Source organism: Dromaius novaehollandiae, chromosome 3 (assembly GCF_036370855.1).
Source record: "Dromaius novaehollandiae isolate bDroNov1 chromosome 3, bDroNov1.hap1, whole genome shotgun sequence".
Classification (NCBI taxonomy): domain Eukaryota; kingdom Metazoa; phylum Chordata; class Aves; order Casuariiformes; family Dromaiidae; genus Dromaius; species Dromaius novaehollandiae.
The window spans coordinates 101,940,255-101,959,726 of record NC_088100.1 but is presented as its reverse complement, the minus strand read 5'-3'; the positions used below and the strand labels follow the sequence as shown (position 1 = coordinate 101,959,726).

The 19,472-nt window shown below is 41.2% G+C and overlaps 2 protein-coding genes across 5 annotated transcripts in view; one reads left to right on the top strand and one right to left on the bottom strand.

Annotated features, from left to right (window-relative positions):
• Positions 1-1,721: 1,721 nt before the first annotated feature.
• On the bottom strand, positions 1,722-4,520 carry TBCC (tubulin folding cofactor C). Its single transcript, XM_026123309.2, has one exon. The coding sequence runs from the start codon at positions 4,439-4,441 to the stop codon at positions 3,380-3,382; it is 1,062 nt and encodes a 353-aa protein (XP_025979094.2). The 5' UTR covers positions 4,442-4,520; the 3' UTR covers positions 1,722-3,379.
• Positions 4,521-4,554: 34 nt separating this feature from the next.
• BICRAL (BICRA like chromatin remodeling complex associated protein) overlaps positions 4,555-19,472 on the top strand; it is a 47,151-nt gene continuing 32,233 nt past the window's right edge. The window contains exon 1 of one of the 4 annotated variants that reach the window (XM_064509600.1): positions 4,555-4,633. Coding sequence is in view for 1 of the 4 variants with exons in the window: in XM_026123285.2 (XP_025979070.1) it covers positions 14,539-14,544 (6 nt within the window). In the remaining 3 variants the exon portion in view is untranslated. Of the gene's footprint in view, positions 4,634-14,299; positions 14,545-19,472 lie in introns of those variants that run through there. The other 3 variants (XM_064509601.1, XM_026123285.2, XM_026123286.2) reach the window with 3 other exon arrangements.

Genomic DNA, 19,472 nt, shown 5'->3' with positions numbered 1-19,472 from the left:
GACTTTTCCAGTTTTTCAGTGTTTAATATCTACTCAGTATGTAGCTCCAATTAAATAATCTCAACAACTCTAGAGTAGTCTAGACCTCTCAAAGTTATCACCAGCATCTTATTTTCAAAATGTTATTTTAACTAATGAGTATGTGTCAACACTTTTATTTTAAAAAATCCATCTTAGTGGAAGAAATAAAATAGCAGCTGAGGAAAACATTTTCATAATGTTCTAACATTATGAAACATAACACTTAATATACACATAAAACATTTTTGTATTTAATCCTGCCATGTTTTTAAATACTTTGTAAGAACTTAATGAGCATATTAATTCTCAGTAGACATGAATTATTACTTTCCACTAGATTTGACTGAAGAATGGATTTCCTCTGAAGTGAAGAGTAAGTGTATTTTTCTGCTTGCAGAATGCTAGGATATCGCACAAGCGAGTAATTCAAGAATTATCTGCGCTAGTGTTGTCACTGTGAAATGTTTCCTCTGGGACACACAGATCATGCAGATGACAACCTGCTCCTGCTAGTAGTTATACTAATTGCAACTTCCTTTTCCACAGATATTTTTATTAAAAGTTGTTATAAATAGCATTGTAAAAATAACTCATTAGATAGTAAAGCCTGGGTGCTTTTGTTTAAATAAAAAAACTACTGAAAAGGTTGCTAGCTATTCCTATACTGATGCAGTCTACAGATAAGCTAGCAAGCATTTTCTAGTGCATAACCTGTGTTCACACACAGTGTCTATTGATGTAACACTTTTTGCTTCAAAATAGTTTGTTAAATTCCTCCTTGTTGAAAAAGATTCTAGATTAGGAAAGCAAAATTTAAAGGTGCAGAGAAGTAGGTACAACTATGTGCAGTGTGTGTGTGTGTGTGTGTGTGTGTGTGTGTGTGTGTGTGTGTGTGTGTATAAACTATGTATTTAGAACTATAAATACACATGTAAGACTCTGCATGACCAAGCATTTTCAGAGACTTATCACTCTGAAATTAAATTGCCTTACATGATGCTTGAAATCAAGATTCAGTTACCTATTTCTTATTATGAAGGTAATGACAATCCTTATAAGGGAAAAGTGTGTATTAACAGTAGCACTAATTGTCTGAAACATCTCCTGTAATGTTCCTAAAGAATATTACCTAATAATTTTGGTCTGATGAAAGTTAAATACTTGTGAAGAAAAACATTAATAACTGGGCTATCAGCTGGCCCTTCAAAAAGGAAAAGCTTATCAGGCTGAAATTAAAATCTGAATGGCCCATTTTTAACTCATGCTCCATTTATTGAGACAGTACTGCACACTGCCTGACCAGCAAGATCAGAAATTTTAAGGTATGGACTAGCAGCTGATACAGGTATGCACTTACATGTCAGCTGGTGAAGTGGGCTGAGAAATGCACATCTTTGATATGTGCTACAACCTGGTAGCAATATCTACATTTCTAGATTTACCAGTGTCCATTAACCTAGCAGCAAGTAAAATCAGAAGTGTTTATGGGTTTTGACTAGCAGAACAGAAGAGTTTGTGTAGTTCTTAAAAATCCAGACTGAACAGCCCGCAATCACAAAGCTAGAGGACACTAGGGAGACTGATTTGCCACAATACAGGGTCAGCTTCTAGACTTAGATGTACTTGTTAAAATTAAGACATTTGACAACAGATATTAAAAAGATACCAAAAAGTACCACAGTAAAGCAAGACTAAGAGTATTGTCTTTAAATTATTTTATGAAGCTGTCAGTGCAAAGGAAAGCCATGATTAAAGGGATATCTGTAACATTCAAAACAAGTATTTAAAAAGCAAAATCTAATTCAAAGTATACATCAGCACAAGTAAACAAAATGGAAAGTTGTGAAAATATATAAAATGCCCCTTCTTTTGCTTTTAAATTCAATACACTGAAAACAAATAGATGTTTCTCATCTGCTCAAAAGCAGTTAAGTACTCACGTGAAATTCTAGGTACTCATAGAAACAATGCAGTTTTTAACAGTTTAGCTGGTATTCAATTTCCCTTACAGAGGCACATATATGATGGCAGGGCAGCACAAACATTTTGCAGTTTTTAAGAAACGGCTCTGAGCTGTTTCTTAGGCATGGTAAACGATGCGATTCTCTCGAAATGTCACAATCTAAGGAGTGCTTTTGGAAACCTAGAACTAATACATACACCTTATGTATGGGACTGGTCACTTCACCACTCACAGGCACTGTAAGATCATCATGCCACAACATAATGCTGCTGTTTTCTTCCTGGTACTGAACATGAGTGAAGAAATAGACTGGGAGAAATTACTGTATTACTGCCTATATGCAAGATAATATGAAATTCTGAATCTGGAATACAGCACTTTGCCTCCACATTTTAACTACTTCTGTAGAGTTCACAATTCCCTTTACATGCAGCAGCAGGGTGCTGTAAATTTCGCTCTTAGCACAAAAGAGCTTATTGTCTGATATGCAGGCAAAATAGGCATAAAAGTAGGTCAAATCTGAACAAATCCCCATCCTGAAGTTCTGTATGCCCTAAAATGTATGCTCAAAACACTCAAGTTAAAACTGTTTGATTACAGAAGGGGCATTCACTCATGCAGCAGTTTCAAATCGTGAAGTTCTACTATTTATATAGCCTCTACAGGTTTGTTAATTCCAACCAATCATTTATATCTTATTAGTGGAGCACTGAGTTTTCATTAGGAGGCTTTTTTTGCGCTTTAGACATATTACCCAGCTTAACATAAAAGCCTAACAACAGACAACTTGTAGACTTCATCCACATCAGCACTATCTAGTTCACAGTTAAAGCAGTCTAGGATTGACAGTCCCCTATAATGCCTGCTATTACAAATTCCCTCTATAAATTTGCCTCCATTAGCTCACAGAAGTCTTTTCCCCCATTCCCTGTGACATTAAGCTCTACAGCCTATTGTGGTCTAACTTAAGCACCTCAAAAATGGGAAAAATTTGGTATTTGAGCTTTCTATTCCAGTACAGCTTGTACTACTTGCAGGTAACTCATATTTTGTTTGGGTGAGTGAGAGCAGCACAGCTCTTAGCAGAGACTCCCTCTCATTTGCATACTAAGGTCCCTTGCCCCATCTTCCTCAGGAAAAAGCCAGCAATGAGGTATTGCAGTAGTGGGCAAATTCCAGAGTAGCATATGGAGATTATAGCAGCAAGTTGTTTCAGAATAGTAAACAATATTTGACTGGTACTTTCAAATCACTGAACCCAGTCATACATTGTAATTCACAATTTAAATACCAAATGCAATTGTTTTTACAGTGAATCAGAGACTGAAGTCCCCCTGCTTGTGAATGAATGCGTTTCAGTAGCACTTCTCAATCATCACCAAGCTGCCCCTACAGTCAGTCCCAGAAGGTGATCCTTTCCTGCTCAGGAATCAGGTTCCAGTTGGGCGAAGGCTTGTCCCTCGCCAGCCAGTCAAAGTCATCCACTGTGTTCCAGTTGTTCCTGCTTCTGTCGAGCCCAGAAGACTCGAAATCCTTCTCGATACTAGGGTAGCTCCAGGAGTAAGGGGCGAAAGACACCTTAGTGCAATCTTCAATTACAGCCCGGCTGGTCACCTGCACGTAGAACTGACTATTGCGTGTGCGATGGGTGCGGAGCTGCTGGCAGGCCAGCACCAGGAGGCAATCGCTGCAACCATCCACCAGCACGGAGGTGGAAACGGGCCCGCAGAGCACGGTGCAGCCCCGGCAGTCCCGCACCCGCAGCGTGTTGGCATTGCCGCGGAGCCGCACCCGGCAGCCGCGCAGCTCGGAGAGCGCTACATCGCGCTGCAGCAGCTCCGCGGGGCCGAGCTCCAGCTCCTCACCCTCGACCCGGCTGAACCCGCACTGCGGGGGCCCGTCCGCCTCCCCCTCGGCGGAGCCGTAGCCGGGGGCCGGCGCGGCGGCTGAAGGCCGGGCGGGCTCCGCGGGACGTTGCTCGCTTCCCGGAGCCGCTTCCTTCTTGAGGGCGCGGAAGGCGAATTTCTTCTTGGGCTGCAGCTGCTGGCGCCTGGCCGCCAGGGCCCCCTGGAGCCGGGCCACAGCCTCCTGCCCCTGCCGCACCTCGTAGGGCGCCAGGAACCGCACGCTCTCGGTCAGCAGCTTCTGCAGCCCTTGCAGCCGCGCCGCCGCCTCCTCCAGGTGCTCGGCGGCCGCCGCCGTCGCCAGCAGCGCCTCCACGGCCTCCCGCTCCCGGACGAAGGCGGCGACGAAGAACTCGCTCTGCTCCTCCTTCACCACCTGTGCCTCCTTCTTCTGCCGCTGCCGCTCCACGTCCTGCTGCCGCTCCGCTTCCCGCCGCTGCAGCCGCTCCGGCAGCACCGCGGCGGCGGCCGTCTCCGGCTGCAGCGGAGCCACGAAGGCGGCCGGAGCCCGCAGCCCCTCAACAGGCGCCGCCGCCTCTCCCCCTGCCTCCATCTTGTCTCCTCTCCACCTCGCTGCTCACTAAGCGGCTCGCTGATTGGCTACCGTCAGCCCCGGCTGCGTAGCCGCCACCGATTGGCGGGCTGGGGGGGGGAGCCTGGCGGGAGGGGTGGGGGAGGGAGAGGAGGGCCGGAGGGAGGGGTCTGCTGCGGTTTTAAAGGGGCCGGCGCCTCTCTGCGGGATGGGGTGAGTCCTAGCGCCAGGTGCCGCGGTCTGCGGGGTTTGTTATCCCGCTTCCCAAATTAGCAGCAGGGCTATAAATAACCCTCTGCCAACCCCTTCCCCCACCGTGCGCGCGCGCGCACGCGGCCGTTCCCCCCGGCCGCGGCCGGCCTGGGACGCGCGCGGCGGTGCAGGGCCGGCGGCCGTTGGGGCGGCCCGGCCCGGCCCGGTCTGGTCCGGACCGGTCTGGTCCGGTTCGGCGCTCCGGTCCGCGGTGGATGGGGGGTGAGGGCCGGCCGCTCTGCCAGGTGGGCGCTTCCTGCCGCCGAGCGGCGCGGGAGGCGGCCGCTCCGGGCGGGGCGGCGGCGGCGCGGCCGAGGGAACCCGCGGCGCCCCCTCAGCCGTCTCGGCCCGCCCAGGCCGCGGCTCGGCGGCCCGGCCCGTCGTGTAGAGGCTGCCGCCGTCCCGCGGCGGGTCGCTGTGGGAGCGGAGTGTGTGCGGGGGTTGACCCCGAGCGCTAAAAGCGCAGTGAGGCCGTGCGGGCGCGCCCGGAGGTGGTGTCTGCTGAGCGGGCGCTTGCTCGCTGGCTAGCGCGGAGGACCGGCTTGGCTCCTGCTCTCCGGAGCTGCCCCCGACACCTGGGCAGGCGTCCGGCTCCTGCCCGGACGTACGTGGGGTGCCGGGGAGTGCGCGTACGTGCAGGGCGCCGGGCCTGGGGTCGGGCGGCTCCTGCGGACAGTAGCATCTGCGGATGTCATCAGAAGGCTCTGCAAAGGCAGTGCTCTTAATAAAACTTCCCGATTGTTTCCTCTTGTGCAATAAAGTAGTTTATGAAAAATGGCTGTTTATACTTGCAGATAACTGCAAAGGTGCTGCCAAATTGACTGTTTTTTCTTAGCTGTGTATTTGATCTCTCAATTGTTTTATTTCTGAAGACTGTTCAGTTGAGGGAAAACGTGAGAGCAGTGCCTGTGGATTACGATACCCTAGAAGAAGGTCCGTATGAGAAATCTACGTAGAGAGCTATGGCAAGGAAGACCTTTTCTTTATGTGTTTCTTTAACTTATGAAGAAACATGTTTTAAACACATTTGCAGCAGGAACATAAAAACAAAGTACACCTGGCTACAAAGTAGAGAAGCGACCCTCATTCTGATGTAGTTTTTTGAGAACTGCCACGTCTTAATCTCATGGGACGTTAATTTTTGCAGAGAAAGTTGACACAAAGCACTCTCTTAAAACATATGACAATAAATGGAACTGCTATGTAGTTCTGCAAAAAGCTCCCTTCCGTTCATGTTTCAAAATTACCTAAAGTAACTCCTACAGCTATCCAGTAAAACAAAAATGTGATAAACCCAGAGAAGATATACTGAATTTACTATCCGATACTTGGCGGTAGCATGTGCTTTCTGGCTAATGTTACTGACTGCCTGTTTGGAAGTATAGCTTGTTCTATCACGTATAGTTAAGGCAAGTATTTAATCTGTCTTCTCTCAAGTTATTGGTTTTTGTCTCTTGAGGAACACAGGGTTTAATTTCTGTGTCAGACATGATATAATATTAGAGGGTAGGGAGTACCTGAACCTTATACGTAATAAAGTCAGCCCAGTTAGGATGGCAGAGGAAAAGGCAGTGAAATGCCTTTAGATCCTCATAATGCATAAAGGACGTGCACAAAAATAGCGAGGTAATATTCATTCTTCATTGCTATTGTTAAAATACAAAATCAAGGGATGTCAAGGGATTGTCTAATAACAGTACTGCTTTGGAGCAGGTTGGCAAAGCATGCCGCAAAACTAGTGCATGACAAAGTCATTGCAGAGGATCTGCACTGACTTTTTGTAATTGATTTCCAGCAAACTAGAGGTGATAGTCTATTCAGTTGGATTATGGATGGGTAATGTAGTGTTCAGGGCATTACAGCACTTAACTGTCTCAACACTGGAAAGCTAATGTGTTCAGAATTTTGCTTCTGAAGGATGAGATTTTGAGTCTTAAAAATGAAAGCTCTTATGCTGTAGGAAAGGACAACACTCCATCATGAGAAAGAATACTTCAAGATTTTTTTCTAGAAATGTATTAAATGATGTATTTAGTAAGACTTAGACATTTTTGCTAATAAATAGCAGTCAAGTCTGCCCCTCATATAACCCAGTAATGTTATATTAGGCATGAATATGGTACAATTAAGTCACTGTAGAAAAAAAAAATCCTTTTTTGTCCTGTTTCATAAAAAGGTGTATGTTTCATTTTAATTAGCAGTCTTTTTTGCCTTGTGTTCCCACTAGTGTAGGTAATACCGATAGTAACAGTGATACAGGTGCTTAACACATATATGAGAATATTCACAGAAAAAGTCTTCAGCTGTCTTCAGTATCTGCAAATCCAGATACTGTATTGGAGCCCTTGTTAGTATCACTTTGTTACTCTTGCACAAATGTGAACAGGCAGACGAACTGCAGTAGGTAAAATAACTATATTTGAAAAGATTACAAGCAAACACTAGTGTACACTGGTCAAATTAAATGTAAGTCTGTATTTTAAGTTGCTGTACATTGGGTCACTCAGAAAGCTAGGTATGCCTGCTTGGGTTTTCTAGAAGTGATTGGAGGTTTAAATTAATGAGGATCAAATACACTTGGGAATATGAGCTTCTGAGAGAGAGCGAATCTTTTTATATTGCTAATGCACACAAATGATTTTTGGGTTACAAGCAAAATAACCCTAGATACAAGAATGTGATGTGTATGACCATAATGAAAAATTAAAAAGGGAGCAATAAAATTCTTCCAACCTTCTCATCTTGAAGTTCCAAAATTACTTTTCCACACTTAAAGTTTGAGGCTTCAGTATAATTGATAGTGGTATACTTTTTTTGTGGTAATACAAAGACTGACAGTTTTCTTCCTGACACTGCTGTCAGCAGCATTTATGTTTGAAGGCTGCTTAACATGCTCCATTATATGTAGCAGAGAAGAGGGGGTTTAAAATTTCCCAAACGGTAAACCACCTGAATAAAAAGTAAGCCTTCTAGCTCAGGCTTGGACTCTTTTGGTAAATTGGAGGAAGCAGTTTAGCTGTTTGAGAATATCAGGTAAAAGCAGAGCACATACTTCTGCCTATGTTACAATTTTTTCCTACTTTGCCTGATGTGAAGTTGCAGTTTGCACATGCTTACTTGGGTCTAGCCCTATGGGACTCAGAAACATAAGCTACAATACACATGCTTCCAAGTTTCAGCTGGTATTACATGGTTATAGGTCTTGAATGCTATCTACATGGAAATACTGTATTGATTTAAACTAACTGAGCAGTCTTAACTCATAGCCTTTTGAAGTGAGATGCTCTATTGCATAGGTCAGGTGAAGGTTCAAGATCCTGTCTAATTCCATGATTTTTTTAAGAAGAGTGGGGCATATACAAAAGCAACATCCACAGAGGCAACTAGGTGTCCAGCCTTATATAACAGATTCTTAAACCTGAGAAGGACCTCGGTCCCCTAGCTCGTGAAAATCAAGAACTGCATAGCTGTGGCATGATCTTCTGATGATGTAGGTTTGCACTCTCTCAAGCAGAGGAAGTAAATGCAGGTATTCCTTATCATAGGTTATGTACTCCAACACTGACATTTTTTTATTCCAAAGGGTGATATGTGCACATTGCATCAGAACACACAAAAAGTGCTATTTGGTCTTCTAGCTGTGTTTTCAAGAAAAGCAGCAGCTGCTGTGTCTTGCATGGAGCTTAGTCTGATAGATGTGATCTCTGAGTGCCTGTTGGATTGAGCTTCTGCAGATGAGATTAGCAGGCACACATAATTGCTTCTGGCTACAGAGTAGGTATTTCAGTGCCTTGCTCAATCATAGTATTCTGCTGCCAGTTTTAGCAAGGACTCTTTGAACTTCTCTGGAACTGTGATAAGGCATTAAAGTGAGATGCAAGCTATACTGTCATTGGCTTTAAGATGCTGTACACTGTACATTTTTCATGGTGGAATGGGCTTCAGTAAAAGTGACTGTCAGGGTTCTGTGTCTTTGTGTTCTGCTTTTGAAAAAAATTAACAAATTCCTTTAACGTACAGTTGGCATATTGATTGTTTTCTAGAAAAAAACTTCTGTTTGGATTAAAATGATATTCTTTATGTATTTGGGCATATGGAAAGGCAAGACAGTGTAAAATATGTGTTTTTTAGAACAGTAATTAGAGAGTTGAGCAACAACTATAAAACTTATTTGGTTCATCTTAATTGCTGTGAGTAATGCGAAAGCTTTGAAATGTAATCGTTGGGAATGCTTAAGATACTAATTATATACCAACCAGTCAAGGTGCACCCGTTTTGAAACGAGTCTGTGCTGGTCCCTTCTGAGAACTAGGTGTTCCAAATGCCAGAGGTGGAGAAACATTAATTTATACAAAAATGAATTATCCTCCAAAACCAGGAACTGACTTCAAAGCATACCATTTTATGACAAGATGCACTTCAAGATTAATAAAGCAAGGCCCAAATACACTAAACACAAAAGATTAAGCCAAAAAGAGCACATAGGTTTGGTCCAAGCCTAACTTCCAACTGGTATTTAGGATTCTAACTTGCTATTTGACAACAGTTAAATTTCAAAGTCCAAGCATATAAACCACAGATGCTGTCTTATGGACTCTGTGCTTATTCTACGTATCTTTTTGAGGTAGTTGTTTTCTTAGTTCTAGAGTTCCTTCTTTTTTTCAGTACCTTACTTTAAATTTCAGATGGTTTTAAAATTCTTGAGTTCTAAGGCATTTGAGAAAACTATTCAGTTCTCAGACTAGCACTTCAATGGACTACCTAGTTTCTATAGTATATTGAAGTCTGCCATTTTGGAACTGTGAATCTGAGTTTCAGACCACTTCCATTTATCTTTATAATTAATTTAAATTGAACGAACTTGTACACATTTGATCCAACTTTATTGATTTTCTGTTAGCTCTCCTATAATATTTTTCTCAGTTAACAGAACTAAAGTTTTATTCTTTTTGCTTTTTATTCTCTTTATATAAAAAAATTTCTGTAGGCTATCATATTCAAGGAAGACTGCTTCTTCCTATTATTTGCATTTGCTCTTTACTCTAAATCTGGGAAAGTAATTTCTGTCATATTGATGCGCTTCCTAGTGATAGTATTAAGACATATTATAGCAATCTTTATTCATATCCAGATCTTACCCAGCTACTTTCTAGAAGGCTCTCAGCAATATGCAAGTAAAACCTGCCTTAACCATTCTTTTCAAAAGTTGTGACTTTATTCATAATGCCCCTTCTCTTTCTTATTTTGCCTTGTACATGTACGATGATTACTTAGCGTGTTTGTATTTCTTTCTTTCCTGAACATGAATACTTTTGGTATGACTTAGTATTCCATTGTATTTCTGTTATCCCTATAATGTCAGGTTGCATGTTTTAAACCTCCATTTTTTGCTTAAGGTCCTTCTATCAATTTTTTTTTTAAATCATCCACAGCATCTCAATTGTATTAGGAATGGTCCTTTCATTAGCTTCATTACCTGGCTGCTGTTTTTGAAGTACTAGTACTTTCCTTTCTTTCCCTCCAGCTTGTATCCATGTACTCATTAACATACCTTTAACTATTGATGTATCTTTATTTAATGTTCTTTTTCCCCCATTCATCTATGTTAAGCAAGCTATGGATATTATACGCGCTTCTCCCAATTTTCTATCCCGTGTTGTAATTTAAATTTTCTTCTATAAATTTTGGCACTCTTAGTTGTAGAGATTATTTTTTGAGATACTGTAGTAAAGCTCTCTCTCGAGAGTTGTTTTTTGGCTGAATATCTTAAAACTGTTCTCCTAACTTGGGAGATAGAGCTATTAATGTATTTTTAAGGTACTAAAGTACTCCAAACTGAAGAATCTGTGACACCATTTAAATACTTTACTTAGAGCATGGAATAGTTATACTTGATGTGTTCCAGTAATAATTTTGCAATGTCATTTGATTCAGTGTGAGCTCCTAATCTGTTCTGCGGATTCATCAAAAACCACACAGTCGCCAGTCATACAGACTTGTCTTTTTCTGGTACTGCTGTAAATCTCTTGTCCTGAGGTTCAGTCTTAGTTGCCTTTTCTTGCTACCCACATCCTAACCAATCAACCTTTAAGATATTTATTTCATTAGATATTCATGTGTTTGATATGATTGATACTGGAGTCATACAGCTTCTATAAGTTACATTATGCAATTATGAACCTGGTTTTGCAGGTAATGTTTTGTGCAAGTAAGGCATTGTATCAGGCTGAAATTTGTAAGTTTTAGGAAATTTTTACTGATGGGTGATCTAAGTATTGGTGGTAACTATTCAAAATTCGACAGTTCATATGGTTATTGAAGAACTGTATTTTGCATGTGATATGTAGCATTTATATTCCAAGTTAAAGCCATTGTTTCCCTTCATGCTACTGTATTTGAGTGTCCTGCTTTTGAACAACATTGTGACTTCTGCTTTTCTACTGGTTGCACTTTTTTAATGATAACTTATTTGTTTCTGTGCATTTGTGCTTATTTATGCTTATCTAAGTTACTAACTGTTAAAAGAAATACGTAGTTGGAGAAATGGTGGGTCTGGGGATAAGCTGATACAGAAACATATTAAGGGATGGAAAGGTTAAGGAGAGTGGGGGGAGGAAGTGCCAGCGACTGAGCTGTAGTAGTGCGGGATCTGGAGGCAGCCTGAGGGAGCAAGGCTGCAGTGGAGTAGGTGGCATTCTTTCCCATCTGATGCATCTCAGAAAGGATGCAGTGAGCTGAAGTTACAAAGGAATCATTCATGCGAAAATCTTAGGATGACTGTGGAATTCATCCTTTAATGTAAATAGCTTACTCCTAAAACTCTTTCTTCTGAATTTGCTGCTTCTTGATCTTCTTTTGGGGTACTAACTTGTGATTGTGTAAGAATGGAAATGCATGTAATGTGAAGAGCAGGAGAAATGGGCAAAATAATAATAAAGTGACTTGACCTAGGAGAAATCTGGAGACAGAAAGGAAGGGAAAGTGTTTTGTATCCCCTTATGTTCTCTCTCTCAATATCTAAGCCTAATTTTCACTTCTGCGTACTCTGTCATCCCAAGGCTATATATCTCAGTTGACTCCAAATGTGATTTGGTGTCTTTGCACACCTGTGAGAGCAGTAGTTGTTACATTTGTAAAATGTTGAATTTCTCTATTGCATCTAACGTGAAGTATAACATTTTGGTTGAGTAGGACTGCTGTGGGCAGGTGGTGCTGGGGTAGAAGAACTTGGACACATCAGGTCTTCTTTTCTAAGGTAGTAAGGCAGTGAGAAGAGGGGGAGCTTTTGGGCAATGATACTCAGTTCAGAAACACCATGTGATCCTCTTAAAAAAAGCACGAATATTTAATCGCAAAGGTCAGTAGGTATTCTTTACAAACATGCTTTGGAAAATTCTGTAGTACACCAGTGCAGATTACACTACAGTTGAAAACAGAATTCAAACTTCTTAGTGTAAAATGTAACATAAGTCTGACCTATAAAGTCACATCCAACTCTTGATTTTTTTATTCACTGTTTCTACCTGAGCCATACTTGTTTCTGAACAGAAGTAAATATAGAAATTATGCAAATTTGCTTCTGCAGAGGGAGTGGAGGGCTCTAATGGGTTCTGGTTTGGTTTTGTTCACTCAGTGACAAAGTGAAGGGTTTTCATCCTTAAACTCACTGCCTTATGTAGATTGAGAAATCTAGTAGTTTCAGAGTGCCTCACTGTGTAGACATTATTTCTCCTTCCGGTTTTGTACTGTCCCTGTTTATCAAGGTTATTACTAACACTGCTTTGAAACATCCTTCAGGGAAAGTAAGTGTAAATTATGGTACGATCTGATAATTTATGTGTGCTTTCTAGTGTTTCTTATGATAAGGGAATCAGTTCAAAATAATCTGTCTTCTTCCTACGGTTCCTTCTTTGTATTGCCTATTTCCTATTTGTGGTTTCTGCAGGACCGGGAGGGTAAGAATGTACTGATCAGCTATTCTGCCTCATAGCTGTGTCCTTCCGAAGCACAGCTCCTTCCTGGTAGCCAAACCAGGAGAAAGGCACGGAGGTCTCTCCAGGTCAGAAGTTCTTACTTGAGCAAAATTCTCTAAAGTCAGTGATGCTGAGTGGGCTTTAATTCGGGGCAGCGTTTGGCCCCCTGAAACAGTTGCTGGAGTTAAGAACCTTGGAGTTTGGCCCTTTTGATTTGCTCGCACTAGTTTCAGAACTCTATGTTGTAAGAGCGATTGAGCCCTTTGACATGCAGGGTTTATGTCTGTATTGTTGGCTATTCATGTCCGTCTTCGATTTGAAAAAAGTGAAGTTTGTATATTGGCTGATGGTCTAGATTGTGCCATGCTTATGTTCAATTTGTCTGGACTGCATGATGGATCTGTTAGACTCATGTTAAGGTGTGTTTGCTAGGGCATGACTTTGCTGTTCAGGGAGTGATTTGAAACTTCCCCTGAATTTTCTGATAAGGCTGTGCATGTAAACACGAATGGCAGGTGAGTCTAGGCTTTAGCACAAGTTTGGAGCCAGGCTTAACCTTTGTGATCCACACTTGAGTATGAAACGGTTCAATTAATTAAAAAATAAAGTAAGCAGATTTTCATTAAAAACAATGCTTAGGTACTGATTTTTTTTTAAACATAAAAAATCTGGCCAACTGTTTCTTGGAGAAGTTCCACTTATTACACTGCCCATAGGTGTTTTCATGTCATTGTATTTAAAACCTAAAAACTTAGTGTTTTCTGAGATGTAAAGCTAATAAAGAAGAACGCGTTGCTAAATAAAGTCTTCAAATCCTTGTCTCTAAGGAGTTTTAATAAAATTACTTTTTTAAGGAAAAAAAAGCTGCTGTCTGTAAGTCCTTGGGAATTACAATTATTAGCATAAAAAGGGTCTTTAGATTTCTTGTTTTAAAGTCATTAGCATATATATCTCTTTATGCTAAGAATCTGCTTTTAATCAAAATATTTTTGTTTTGTTTTAAATAAACTAGGCTTTTAAAATCTGAATAAAAAATTGTATTTTTAATGGAAGAATATAGTGAGCATTTTAAGTTGAATTAGTCTTGTATAATAAAAGAAAAGCTTTTAACAAATTATATTACTGCCTTTAAGTGAAATAAATTGTAGGACTGTATCAGTGAACTTTCTGTGCTGTAAGCTTTGAGTCAAATCTAGCATTTCTAGGCTACCCAGAACTTTTTTGCAGCTGTCTCTGGAATTCATGTGTCATTTATTTCAAGCAAAGCTGACAGAAGAAGAACATATTTAAATATATTTGAAGTTGCATACATTCTAAGAGGGTGAAATCTCCTTTTTCTCAAGGTGACCTTTCATTATACCTATTTCTGGGGACTCCCCGCCCCCCCCAAACTGTCTAGTGGTTTACAACTTCAATATGAAGAAAATTAACCAAGCTCTGTTTAGAAGTGCTTTTAGTGGAAAGTATCAAGCTGTTTTTTGCTTTCCTTTAACCCCAAACAGACCCCAACTTTTAACAGAAAGTAAGCAGTTCAGGCACGTAGAGATGACCAGATCTGCAGTTTTCTTAAAAAAAAAAAAAAACCTACTAAACTTTTTAAAGGGACTGACTTTCAAAAATGAAAAGCGAGGAGCGAGCCGGAGCTGGGCGCTCGCAATGTCAGCGTGGCGGCTGCGTGCCTGTGCTGTGCCTTGCCGGCGCGCTGTCTCTTCGCGGAGCTGCGGCTCCGGCTCCGCTCCCTGCTCTCCTCTCTCGCTCTCTTCTCTTTCCCCCTCTCTCGCTCTCTCTCTTCCCCCTCCCTTTCTCGCTCTCTCGCTCTCCCTCTCTCTCTCTTACACTGCCAGCCCCTGATGTGATGGCGAAGAAACCCCGTTGACAAGGCACTGCTTTTTCATGACGGTGAGTTTCCCTTTGAGTGTATTATAATTTTGTGATAAAAATTTCAAGGAAAAAAAAAACACACAACCTCCTTCCTCCCTTCCTTCGGGGAGGGAAAAGAGAGGGGGGAAATCTATCTCCAGACAGACAGAAAAGAAAGAGGAGCAAATTAACAACCAGGAGTTGCCAAAACCAGGATATTAGGTTTCAGCCCAGAGAGCTATTGGCTCTGGGGCTATGTATATAAATATATATCTAGAGAGTGAGCGAGCGAGAGGGGAGACAAGGAGGAAGAAGAGGGATATTTTGTGGGTGGCTGTTGTTTGGGCAGATGTGGATTCACATGGAAATGAACTATATATTTCTTTTTTCAGCGAGACTAGTGGTGGTGGCTGCTGAGGGCACTTAAAAAAAAAGTTGTTTCTTAAAATAAAGGTGGGGGGGGAAGAGAGAGATAAGGTTTCAGGTCCAGGCTGATAGCTGCAGAGAGGGGAGAGGTTTGGGGTGGGTTTTTTTTCTTGCTGATGCCATGCAAATTCAGGAGAGGAGGGAAGAAAAATCTCTTTTAATGACTCATTGATTGAGCCGGTTTAAAATTAGTTGTTGTTGTTGTCTTTTTTTTTTTTTATTTTCCGCCCCCTTGATGGCCATCAAGAGAGGGATGGAAAGAGGAGAGGAGGGAGAGAGAGTGTGTGTGTGTATGTGTGAGTGTGAGAGAGAGAGTGAGACGGAGAGAGGGGGATAGAGAGAGTGTGTGAGGGAGAAAGAAAAATAATCTTTTCAAATCTCCTCCCTCTTTTTTTTTCCCCCTCGTTTCTTTGCTTTTCTCTAAAGCTCTGTGGTCTGTGAAACACTCTTTCTTCCTCCTCCTCAGGAAAATGGAGACACTTCGTCTCTCTCCTGACTGTGGAGCTGGGAAGGATTTTTCTTTTCTTTTTTTCTTTTTCACTCCTGGCTTAATTTTTTCCTTTCCCCCCTCCGCTTGCCACCACCCTAATCTTGCCATTTCTTTGAGCTTGTGTCTCAGATTTGTGCCTGCTGGGGATTTATTTTTCACTCGTTTCCTCGTTTTCAGTGCCGCCACTAGAATTGATTTGATTTGTTTGATTCTTTATTTGCAATTTCCTCTGAATTGCTGTGTGCTTCACGCTTTTAAACAAGGAATGGAAGCGGTGTTCCTTTTTGTGTGTGTGCGAAATTCTTGGGCGGTAGGTTTGGGCTAATGCGCTTTTTTCTCCTCTTCAGAACCAAGTTTTTCGGTGTGTTTTTTTTTGTTCTTTTGGAGAGAGAATATTTAACTGTAATGTCTCTATTTACAGCATAACAATAAACCGACTCTTTCTGGAGTAACCCATTTGGTTTTCCTTTAGAGTGGGTGTGAATCTGCTTCTTTGTGCTATCGGATTATTTTTCATATTCAAAGCAATGTTTTAAAAATATCATTTTTACTTGTGGCTAAAAAAACAATAGTTGCTGGGTTGTCTAGGGGATTTGCTAAAGTACTCAGTTCACTTTTATTGGATTATGGGGGATGTATAAGTGCCTAATTTTCATTTGCTTTTGACATTAGTTGTAAAATTCACTTACAAACTGCGGATTATGGCAGAAGTAAGGCAGATCTAGCTATGTTAGAAAACGAACAAAAACTTATAGAGGACACATTTGTTTTTATTTAAAACTGTTATTAGAGCACCACTGGAGGAGGGAAAAATGAGATTTTGAGGCCTCTGCTTTCCCTAATTCTCTACTCCTGCCGCCCCGATTCTCCTCGTCTTTTCGGGGTTTAATAACGTTAGAATTAAACAGGATTTGAAAAGGGAGGGGACAGGTCTTCCAGTAGCTGCTCTGGCTGCGGCGGGCTTGGCTGTAAGCGTTTGCCGTGCAGGTCCGGGTGCGTGTGGGAGTGGGAGAGAGCAGGAAAGATGGCGTTGTCTGGCTTCCTGCCAGCGTTTGTTGCGCAGTTTCACTGTGTCTCTCCTCCCCCACAGGCGCCATTTTAAGGTCCTTTCTGCTGTCACTGCGCCGCGCGGGGCGTTGCCGCCGCGCCTCTCCCGAGCCATTTCTTCTCTCTGTGTGTCTGACATGTTGCCCTGTCGGTCCGAGAAATCCTGTCCCCAGACTCTCGAGTCCTATATTTTTGTTCAGGAAATCGATGTAAGAGATTCTTTTTTTCCCGTGTGTGCTTCGCAGAGAGAAGGTTCTTTCATTGTGTCCAGGGGAGTGAAAAAGGAGGGTAGAGTCTTTCGGGCAAAGGATGTTTCAGGAAAGAGCCCCATTAAATCTATTATGTTGAATCTGTTCATTTTCAGACTTCCTGCATCCCTTAAGTAACCCTGGGTCACGATCCTGTGAGCTATTAAACTTACTTAATTTGTTCCAGAGACCAGAGTGGGCCTGGGCCCCTAGTTTTTAAGGCTGTAACCATGAGTTTACATCTTGTTTATATACAGCTCCAAAGTATTTTTTGACACAGTATGCATCCACAGTTGAACAAGGGGAAAAAGGTTTGGAAGAACATCCTCTTCCACTGAATGATCTGATGACCAAAAATTACGACATACTAGTATAGAAGAAACCTATCTTTAAACAGTGTTCTAGTGTAACGCATATGACAGAATAATCATTAGAGTATTAAAGAGCCTTCAGTACCCTTAAAAATCTTCGCAGAATTCAAGGGTGAATAACTTTTCGGTGGGTGAGCACATTACTCCTGTTGCTGTTGCCCTCCTGGTAGGCTTTTTTTTTCTTTTTTTTTTTTTTTTTTGCTTGGGCTGATACCTTTTCATGATGAGTTTTTATTCCACATGAAGTAATTTTCTTCCCAAATGGCTTAAACTTTGCAGCTCTGTTTTAATAGGCTTTTTAGGTTTTGTTTTGGTGCTGTGTGTTTTTTAGGGAGGGCATTGAAAATTGTCTTGTATTTTTTTGATCAAGACCTATCAATTTTTTGACCATTTCTGTATAATCTGACCTATGCTCTTTGTGCTTGAGTTTAATACCAATGATGTCTGAATTCAGGAACAGCAAGTATGCTGCCAACCAACTCATGCTAACCCCTTAAGGAGTGTGGAATACTTGTTTAATTCTCGTTTTATGCTTTTTGACACGTCATCGGAGGCTTCCCCATGCCTCTTGCTCATTCCTGGAGGAAGTGGCAGGATTTATTACTTGGGATTACTTTAAAAGTAACCCCTTCTAAATTCTTTGTCTGTTAATGTCGAAGGGTTTTAAACTACATTTCTGGTGAAATAAACATTTTTGTTTATTTGATATATTCTGAAAGAAGTCTCTGGATATAAACTTTATTCTAAAGTCTTTCTGGAGGGCAACATTGTTAATGTTTTAGTTTTTTAAACAACTGATGCACCTGACAAAAACTCTTACCAACTGTTTAAATTCTTATCACGTGTGGAGTATGGTATTCACATATTTCAGAAAACTTTTTAATACGTGAAATTTACCATTCCTTGAAGCTGTTACTTTATATTGTTCCTAGCAGTGGTTGTGGGTTGCAAGGTATGATTTCTTTTTTTTTAATGTTCATGTATATTTACAATAAAATTTCATTAATATGCACTAATGGCTGGCAGATTCCTTGTGGATTTTTTTCATTAATTCATAAAAATAATGAATAAATGACAAAAAGTATTAAAAATGACCAGCGATACATACTCTTTGCCCTGACCTGGAGACATTGAAGCAAAATGCATTTTCATTTGAGTTCAGATGTTTGGAAGATAGAATTTAAATATACTAGTTTTATTCTTTTTAGATATACTGCTTTGGCCAGGAGCTTATAAGTTTTTTTCCTTTCTCATATTTTTGAGAGTAGTACTCTGTATTTCTCTTAGGTGCTTTTTATTGCTTCAGAAGTGCAGAAGCTCACCGTGTTGATAGGCTGGCCCAGTTGTGCTTTAGTGGTGCACCTCAGCTTATTCACTAAGATTTTACTAAAATACATTAAATGTCTTCTGCTGAACCCATCCTATGAGCACTTGGCTAGTGTATTGTACCCATGTTCTTGATTTGATAGTGCTTTCAGTATATGTGTGGCCTTAAGGCAGGTCAGTGCTACAGTTACAACACACTTGACAAAAACAGTTTTGCTGTATCTTAATATTTATGTCACCATATATATTGCAGTTTTCTGCCCCTCTCCCTCCCCCAGTGCTCTTTTTCAGTAGAGTTCATCTACATAGTTCAATTGTACTGAGGGGAAAAGGAGAAGAAAAAGAAAAAAAAGCCCCAGTCCTGCTAGTCTAGTGGAAGCTGCGTTTCCTCCAAGGACACTTTCTATATCCATAAAGCTTTGAAACATAGACTAGTCCTTAGTCTAGAGTTGAAGAGCTTTGTCGGTATGGGCATGTTGGTATGCTATTTGGGCGTTGTACTGTAGGTGTATTTTCAGAATTTTGCTGGTGTATTTCCATCTCAGTTCCAGAAAAAAGGTTGTATCCATATAACTGTGGTTATATTTTATAATGTTGCTTTAATGGTCAATGATCATGCCTTTTCATGCTGCATTAGGCTTGTGATAAGTCTAATGGTTGGTGCTTTTTAATGTAGATTTGGCAATGGGAGCATGAAAGAATGGCCTGTAACGTGATAGATATAATCCAGGCATGAGAACCTTCTTGGTAATACAGCTCATTCTGTTCTGAGAGTTGTCATAATTAGCTCTAGTAGTTCTGCTGGAATAAACTGCATCTCTGCTTGAAAGGTTTCCTGTGCTGACTTACCCTTTCCAGTATAGACAAGGGGGATGGTCTGCAAAAACAAGGATGTTTTGCTTTCTTACAGTAGAGGTACACTGCAACCTTTATGGTATATTTTCAGAAAGATTGCATAGTTAAATGAATATGTCTATCTGTATTTTCTAATGTTGATTAGCCCGTTTTCATTATGAAAAACTCATTTGCTGCGTGTGTATTATTTTTAACTGAGAATTG